The 9,271-nt window shown below is 44.4% G+C and overlaps 1 protein-coding gene across 1 annotated transcript; it reads left to right on the top strand.

Moving 5' to 3' along the window:
• Positions 1-6,074: 6,074 nt before the first annotated feature.
• On the top strand, positions 6,075-8,870 carry LOC128827438 (cornifin-B-like). Its single transcript, XM_054011307.1, has 2 exons — positions 6,075-6,117; positions 8,277-8,870. The coding sequence occupies exon 2, from the start codon at positions 8,298-8,300 to the stop codon at positions 8,808-8,810; it is 513 nt and encodes a 170-aa protein (XP_053867282.1). The 5' UTR covers positions 6,075-6,117; positions 8,277-8,297; the 3' UTR covers positions 8,811-8,870.
• The last annotated feature ends 401 nt before the right edge of the window (positions 8,871-9,271 follow it).

Raw genomic sequence — 9,271 nt, 5'->3', positions numbered from 1 at the left:
TTTTTGCCCCACTCATGATAATTCTTATATCACGAAGGCCCCTCATTTGCTTGCCTCCAGGTTTGGGGGCCTAGTTTAATTTAGTTTCATTTTTTCTCCTGGTACGGTGTATCTCCCAAGAGAGACATCAGGCGCTGCATGACCTTGGCAATCCAGACAGACTGGTGTGTGCAGAATCCCAGAGCACCTGTAAACTGAGCTGGGGACATCTCTGATGCTGCGAGGAACTGGGGGACAATCACAAGGTGCCTTTTAGAGCACACGTCTCAATAAGAATTCAGAAAGCAAATACAGCACCAAAGAACAAAATTATTCAATATACCCTAAACCATCTCTGACATTTTTTTACATTGGTGCCTATCAGAGCACTGTATGAACTCTGTGATGATGATCTGATAGGAGGTTGTTAACCTACCTGTCTTCACAATGCTCCAGACCTTCCCTATTCCTGGACCTCCACAGCTCCAACCCACAAGCATTCCTCCCGCCTTCCTTCCCAGTGTGCCACAGCTTTGCCCAGGTCCCTGGAGTTCAGTTCCTTGACCCCCCAACTAATTCCCTCCCACAGATTCCAGTTTTCCCCAGCTCTGCTCTCCTGCAGCACTGGATCACCAATACCACCTCAATTCCTGGGAATACAGGTCCCCAACACTTTCCTTTCTCTCCTTCTCACGGTTCCAGTCCTCCACTCCCTGCATCACCTTCCTGTTACTCTCCCCTTCCACACCAGACCACAATCCCCAGCCATCCCCTGCTCCATAGAGTCACTGTACCCCACACAAGCATTGTCTCCATCTCACTGCCCCTCAGCCCTTGAAATCCCCAGAGCTCCTGTCCCAACCTGTCGATCCCCAATCCCTGCCCTCAGGGTGCTATAAAAGGAAAATCTTAACAGTGACTTCATATTTTCCTCAAAACATTTTCCCCAATTCCCCCTATGTGGGCCTTGGGCTTGTTCCATGCACAAGTCACATTTGCTAAGGTTGCAGTTAAGATTTTATTTTATAGCATTCATCAGGAGGAACGTGCCAATTGGTGTGTGTGTGTGTGTGTGTGTGTGTGTGTGTGTACACCCCTTTCTGAAAGCAGAAACAAAAACACACCAAAAAAAAAAAACACCCCAACTTCAGTGAGTCTCTAAGAATTACTCTGATGTTAATGACATTTTCGGAAGCCAAGTATGTTAAGTAACATGAGACATGTTACTGATGTAGTCTTGTAATGCAACGTAATGGGGCCGGGAGTAGTGGTTACCATGTGGCACAAAGAGGCAGCACTATTGGGTTGTATTTCCAGCTCTGACATGAACTCCCTGTATAACTGTCACCTGCCTCTGCATCTCTTTATTTGCACATTAAACAAGGATAATAATATTCCTACCCTCGAGAGGATGGGGCCATATCAAGGATCTAGTATTTAAGGCTAGAGCTGTATTCCCTTTAAACAAATCCTACAGCCCAGGATTAAAATCTGCAACCCAGCAGAAAAACATTATGGCATTTCCTCCGGGGCAGTCTGGTCTGAAGAGTCCAGAAGTTGTGATTTATCCTCCCAGTTACGCCAGTGATTTATTGCGTGACCTTGTGAAATTCACATCCCCCTCTGTGCTTCAGCTCCCCCTTTTGGTAGAATAGGGAACAAAAGAGTTACTTGCATCACAGAGGAGCTGTGTGGCATCATTCGAAAAGTTTTCTGCAGCATTTTAAACGTGTAAAATAATAGGAGTTCTAATAAACTTATTTCCACACCTGGTATTGAATGGCCTAACGCACAGCACCATATCAGAGGGGAACGATGAACTTGTTTTTCTAGCTCACCTTGTCACCCTCCTGACGCTATAAAATACGTCATGTCATGGGGGGGGAGCTCTCTCAAGCCATGGAAAACTAGTGACTAGAACACTGGACTGGGACACCAGGGACCTCGATCCTATTCCCACCTTTGCCACTGGCCTGCCAGGTGGCCTTGGGTAAGTCATTGCCTCTCCCTGTACTTCAGTTTCCCCAGCTGTAAAATGGAGCTGATCATACTGATTTCCTACGTAAGATCAATGGTGATAAAACCAAAGCTAGGCATGCCTCCAGTGTAGGCCTTGCTGGAGCCCTAGGCATAACTAACAGTGTGAACCAAAGGCTGTGAACCAGAGTAGGCCGGACCTTGGCAAAATAGCAACACACCAGATATTAGCCAACCAAGTAAGCACATTCCTGACCTTAGAGGATGGTGCAGAAACACCCAGAGTTCTCAACTAAGTAAACACATTCCTAGAAGATGATACAGGGACACATAGACCCCTGGTAAGATAAGGAAGGATGAGCGGATAACGGATGATGATGTTCTGTTTGAACTAGCAAGTACAAGGGTAACTAACTAACAACATCTGGAGCGTAACACAAAACTTGTTTGTATCAGTGTATAAAAGGAGAAGTCATAGGAGGAACATTGTGGAGGTGGTACCTTGTCGGGGGTGTACCTGTAACCACTAAGCCAGGGTACTAGGACCCTGCTCTGCCAACAATAACCCTGGACGAGTGCCTTCACCACCGAACCAAGCCTGTTGTCTGACTTTATGAGTAACATCGAGCTCTGGGGCAGCTAAATTCAGGAGCTCTAGGACCAGCAGCACGAGCAGCAATAACCCTCGGCAGTTTGAGAGTCAGTCGTCTCTCAAAGGAAGGCAACATCGCCCACATATCTGACATCCTATAAAGATGAATCTTTAAATACATTTTCCATGTCATGAAAATTTGGAGATTTATTTATATTTTTTGGTCCCAAACAGGGGCTTGTCCTAAAATATTTTTCCAAGGGAGAACGCTTCCAACCAAGGTTTTCCAACCAGATCTAATAATTAGTTGGGTTTTTTTTGTAGTATTTTGAACATATAAAAAATATGAGTTGTCATGAAAATGATTTCCTCCTCGGTGAAGAGATGGAATAATACACAGCGCTGTATCAGAAAAGAAATGGAAACTTGGTTTCCTTGCTCACCTTGTGGTCCTGCTGAGGCTACAAAGTATGTTTCTTACTAGGGAAAACCTCTGAAGCTGTGGGAAATTGGTCACAAGGTGAGTTTCACACCTCCTACGTTGGCCTCAAACAGTTTTCTCATCAGATATAGTCTATTGGAACAGGGGGGTCCAACCTATGGCCACCAGAGCATTTCATAAGGCCTGCAGCCTCCCTCGACACAAAAGACTAACAGACGATTTATGAGCATTTTGTTGTCATGTTTACATCATTTTAGTTTATACAAGTGTGTAAATAGACAATACTGTACATAGAAACAACCTGTCTAAATACATAACAAAACAAGCTGAACTTGAAATATAAATGACTTTACATCTTATTAAAATATGGAGAATTTATTTGGCCCACACAAGGTTGTGTTTCGGCTTACGTGGCCTGGCTGTATCATAGGGTCGGGCACCACTGTATTAAAATGTTAGTGTTCTATTATTTCTAAGGTAACCAACCCCAAGCGTTTCCTATGAGAGTTTTTCCTAATCATTCTTGTCACCCATCTCTGAACCCCTTCTAAGCCCTCTTTGATGTAGAATAGAAAATAAGCCACTCAGCGAGACTCCGATAGTGTTACCAAAATTCCAGGCTATGTACTGAGATTACCCAAGCGACACCACCAATGAACAAGTACGAAAACCAGGCCTTGGTCTCTCTTTGGGAGAATCATTTCCCTCGTGTGTAACTAAAAACAGCAAAGCTACAGTAGCCCTGGGCACGCTCTCGTATGGCAGTGTTTAGGCAAAAGATGCACCCAGCAAATCTGAGTCATTGAGAATTTCACAAGCACAGCCAAACAAGCATCTCTAACAACTCCTCTCATGTTAGCGACACATTTGGAAGCCAAGGATGTTAAGCACTATTTAATAATACGTGTTGCTAATGCCCTCTTGTGACACAGTGTAATATGGGGTAGCACCAAGGGCTGGAACAAAGAACTTCAGAACACCTGGGTCCTGTTTCTGGCTTTGCCTCTCCCTCCCTGTATGACATTCACCTTTGTGTGTCTTTTTATAAGAATAATGGCTGTAGGTTATTCTGAGATATCATCGGAACAAAGGATTTCAAGTCTGTTTGCAGATATTCATTGCTGTTTCATATGTGCGAAGTGTTGTATTATTATAATGTTAGTAGCGTGTTACTGAAGTAACATGTTACTCATGGACTGAATATTAGCGTCACTTCAAAAAAAGAGTCATGTCAAAGTCTCACGTCGCTCCCCAGATCAGCTCATGATTTATAGCCTCCGAATTTGGGGCTATTTGATTTTCATTAAGCAGTAACTTTAAAAAAGTCGAGGCCTGATCTTGTGCTGGTGTGAATCAGCACCCGTGCATCAACTTCAATCACAGTTCGCTGATTTATACCAGCTGAGGATCTAGGCTGTATTTCAAAGTCGGTTTTCCTAGGATGTTCCATCTGTCAGTGACCTGTTCTCTCCCCTTTCTGGGGTGTAAAAAACAGCCTCTGTGTCATTCAGGCATGTTTGCACATTTGTTTTGCAGGCTCACCTGCCTACAGCTTATAGCTTCCTGGACCTTCAATCATCTCCTGCTTCCCTCCAGAGTTAGCTCTGATATGTAAAGACAGGAGGAGGAAAGATGGCTTGGGGATTAAGGCAGAAGGCTTGGAGAATGAAAGGCCATGATTTTCAAAAGTAATTAGCAATGGTGGGCGACCAACGTGCGACACTTTAAAGAGTCATGATCTTCAGAGGTCAGGTGCTCAGGACTTTCTGAAAATCAGGCTCCTTTGAGGTGATTCAAGCTAGACACCTAAAGCCATCAGTCACTTTTGAACACCTTGGCCTTGGGTTTGGCCACCGACATCTTGAATGATCTTGTATAAAGCAATAACCTCTCCTCTTCGGCCTCCTCCTATGTTAAATGGAGGAGGACAGCACTTTGTTAATGCAGTGTTATTGTAGCTATGTTGGTCCCAGGATATCAGTGGAGGGTGAGGTAATATCTTTCATTGGACCAATTTCTGTTGGTGAAAGAGCCGAGCTTTCGAGCAACACAGAGCTCTTCTTCAGGTCTGGGAAAGGTACCAAGAGCGTCCCATCTTGTATTTAGCTGTGACAAATTGTTTAGCATAACTAATTAGCACCTATTCTATGGGACACTTCAAGGTGAAGTGGCCCATTTACACCCCTGTAGTAATAGGACAAAGAAGGGGGGTTAGTGGGTTACAGATTGTTGGAATAAGCCATAACTCCAGTGTTTTTATTAAGACCATGATTTTTAGTGTCTGGCAAAGTTATGAATGTAAGAGCCCAAGCTTGTCTTTCGAAGGCATTGTGCAGGTTTCCTTTGAGGATGAGGACTGAGAGGTCAGATGTAGAGCAATCGCTGTGTGAAAAGCGTTCACCCACTGATGATAGGGTGTTTTTGTCTTATTTTCCTGTGTGGGTTCTTAAATAGGACATAGGCATTGTGTTGGCCTTCATTTCAGGAGTGAATTTCAACCCCAAGGGCTTGAATTGAAGCCCACATTGAAGTCAATGGAAAGACTCCCATTGACTTTAATGATCATTGGATCTCATGCAGAGTGAGTAGTTGCGGGATGGGACCGCTAAGCATGCAAAGACTCCCATCTGCCCCAGAACTGCAAAGGTAAATTCCCCAATACTCCCAACTAGCTACAAGCCAGGATTAAAAGGACCAAAATGGAATCTTGCATGACATCGGATTGCTCTACCCATACACCTCTCTGAGCCACTTTTCTATTATTCATCTAAAACATGGAGCAAGATTCTTTCCTGCAGTAACTCCAGCATGGTCAGAGGAATGATGCCAAGTATCACTGGCCAATAAAGTTTTCAAATGAAAGGAAGCTGCAGGGTGTGTCATGAACACTGGGGTGGAAAACAGACTAATAACCACAGTAAAAGAATAGCATCAAATGGAAGAGTTATGCCTATGAAAATTTAATTTAGTAATTAATTAGGACCTTTATGCAAATAAGATGTCTCTCATCCTGCCAGCAGTCTGCAAAACCATATAAAAGAACTCGCAACTGGGAGCTCTTTTAAGCACTTCTGTCGACGTATTCTCTGCTGTGCACTGGGCAAGTCTGATTTGACTCAATCTCTTCGTAAGTATCAGAATATCCCTTTTTCTCAAGGGTTTTAACCTTAACTGAATCTTGCCAAATACCCCTGACTCTTAGAATGTTAAGGGGTTTCTTTCCGTAAGAGTCTATTTTTGTAGTTACTCCATTGCAGGCACTGGTAGATTCGGGCATTAGAAGTTAAGGCTAGAATTTTCAGTATTTAGGACACCCAGTTCCCATTCATTTTACTTAGAAAATTGGGCTCCCATATCCCTTAGCCAGCTTTGAAAAATCTCTGCCTTTTATGTCTTATTTAGTGAATTTTTGAATATCTGTCAGGCCAGATACTCAGCTGAGTTCAACAGACTTACCAGTTTATACCAGCTACGAATCTGGCCCTAGCCCTTCCCCAACTACAAAGATAGGAAGCTTAGATTTCATATCTAACTAGCAAAGTGTAACTTTACTGTTATTTTCTGTAAGATGAAAGGCTGGGATTGTCTATGGGATTTGCGTGCCGAACTCCCATAAAACTCCCCACTTATTGGATCTTGTGCCTTCCTTTGAAGGAGTTGGTATTGCGCAGTGTGGGAGACAAGAAACTGGAGGAGGCAGACAACTAGTCTGAAAATTCTCACGTTCACGTGCATATAAGTTAGCAATTTTAGGGCCAGGTCCTCAGCTGCTCCTTTGAAAAACCAACTCAGCTGCGTTCATTTTCAGCAGCTGAGGATCTGGCCCAAAAGAATATCTTCTGTTACAAGTCAGCAATACTTGCTAATGAAGTAAGATCTGGAAACCAAAGTGCAGCTCTGTGATGCTGGACAGAACTAGTTTGCAAGCAAAGGTTCAATTTGAACTAGGAAAGTAGCATTATTAAAATTGTCACCACCATATGCTGGTGTGAAAATACCATAATTTTCACACCAGCACTGTCCAGAATAGAAATAGTCTAGATTGAGTGTTTACTTCTTTAACCCATTTGTTGCCTTTGCTCTCTTCTGTGGCTTTATTAGAACAATTCTAAGGCATTGCAGGACAGAGCAGAAGAGAGACGAAAAGACAAGGCATTATAGCATAGTGCACTAACAATGAAACAAGGACCTTGGAGCTGAAAAACTGGATTGGAACAGGAAATCCAAGTTCAGTTCTTGCCTCTGCTAAGATTTCATGCATGTCCTTGGGCAGATCAACTAGGGCCAGGTTTTCCAAGAAACTCACTGCTCAATATGTTCAGATGGAGTAATAATCTGGCCCTTAATTTCCCTGTGCCTCAGTGCCTCAGGTGCAAACTGGGGATAAAATTTCCTCTGTTTTGTCTAGAGTGTAAATTATTCAAAGCCAGGATCTTCTCTTACTGTGTATGTATAGTGCTCAGCATAGTAACACCCAGCTTGTCTATAGCTCTTTTCATCAGTAGATCTCAAAGCACTTTACAAGGAGGTCTAGATCGTTATGCCCATTTTATGGACGGTGAAACCGAGGCAGGAAGCAGTGAAGTGATAATTACAGTCACCTAGCAGCCTAGTGGCAAACCTGGGAATGAAACCTAGGTCTTCATTGCGGTCCAGTGCTCTAGCCACTAGACAATACTGCCTCTCAATTGGGAACTCTAGGCACTGCTGGGATGTAAATTATATGTAATAGGATTAAACAACTCTACGTGCCTGGGTTTTAGTCTCAGTTCTCCCACTGGCTCACTAAGCAACCCTGGGCAAGACGCTTCGGAGCCTCAGTTTACCCCTTTATAAAATAGGGATAATAACTAGCTATAACCCCGCTGTTGTGAGGACTAATGGCTCCACATAGCAGTGAACAAGCATGTTGTCATGCAAGTAGTAGGTAATACATTTATTTGTGGCTGAAGCTATAAAGAAAAGGGTTAGGAGTTGCAAAGGAGCAGGCTCAAGAAACAGAGTGGGAGGACAAGAGAGGCAGAGGGTTGGAGATGGTGCAAGCAGTGGTGATCTCTAGGAAAGGTTATCAGTGAAGGCTTTACAGATATAAGTGTGCCCTTAAATGTGCTCTCTTTGCCCTTCGCCTACCTGCCTGTCTCCCTTCCGTCTATATCTATTTAATCACAGTCAGATATACCAGTCTGTGTACCCCCCGAGGTTCTTACGTGACCTCCATCTGAGCTTGAAGCCTCTTAAGCTATCGGTTCTGTTGTGTTGTACTCTATTCCTTCCGGTGTGTTTCAGGCTGACCTACTCCACAGGAAGATGTCTTACTTTGCATACCAGTACAAGCAACGGAACTACACCCCCTACTCAACGACACGCCTCATACCGCACGCCGAGCCCTGCGTGGTTAAAGGCCCAGCGCCACGCGTTACCAAGTGCGCAGACCCATGTGCTGTGAAACACCCAGCACCGTGCACTACCAAGTGCAGAGACCCATGTGCTGGGAAGCCCTCGGTCCCATGTGCTACCAAGTGTTTTGAGCCACATGCCCAGAGACACCCAGCACAGCATTACCCCAAATTTTCCGAGCCAGCGGGTGTGAAATGCTCGACCCCATGTGACACGAGGTATCATGAGCCGTATGGTTTAATACACCCTCAGCCATTCCCCGAGAGATGGAATCCATGCGCTCCACCATATGTCCATCCCTATGTTACGGGATACCCTCAGGCATGTGGCCCAACATATGTGCCATCTTTTCCCAAATACCCATACCCTTATGCGCCCCAGTGGCCCAACACGTGGGGCTATGGAAACTGTGGGCCGTGCTAAACCCAGAAGCATCGGCCACAGAACAAAAGCCAACCGGGAAATGGAAAAGCTAGACACAGATTCACAGCTGAGTTTATGGGCATGGCCTTCAGACCTACTGAGCTCCCACAATGTCAGTTGAAGCCAACGAGAGTGGGTGCTCAGTGGTGCTGAAGAATAGGGCCATCACTCTTTACCATGCTATCCTTTACCTTAGATTTACGTCTATTTACTGTAGTGGAACAATAGCTATTTGCTCCTTTTACTATTAACACAGTGGGCTTGAGTTCGTTACACTAAGGCACTTTGACAACCGCTCTGCCAGTGTCAAGGAGGTTAGGGCCCTAAGGTGGGCCTATGTTGTGTTTACAGACACCACAAGATCCCTTCAAGGACCAGAGGGGTGTAAAATAGCCTTAGTGTCATGAGAATTCGGCTCTGTATAGTCTAGCCTTTCTAAGAATATGTACCATTTGTTTTTG

This window comes from Malaclemys terrapin, chromosome 21 (genome assembly GCF_027887155.1).
Source record: "Malaclemys terrapin pileata isolate rMalTer1 chromosome 21, rMalTer1.hap1, whole genome shotgun sequence".
Lineage (NCBI taxonomy): Eukaryota > Metazoa > Chordata > Testudines > Emydidae > Malaclemys > Malaclemys terrapin.
This window is presented reverse-complemented; position numbering and strand designations above follow the sequence as displayed.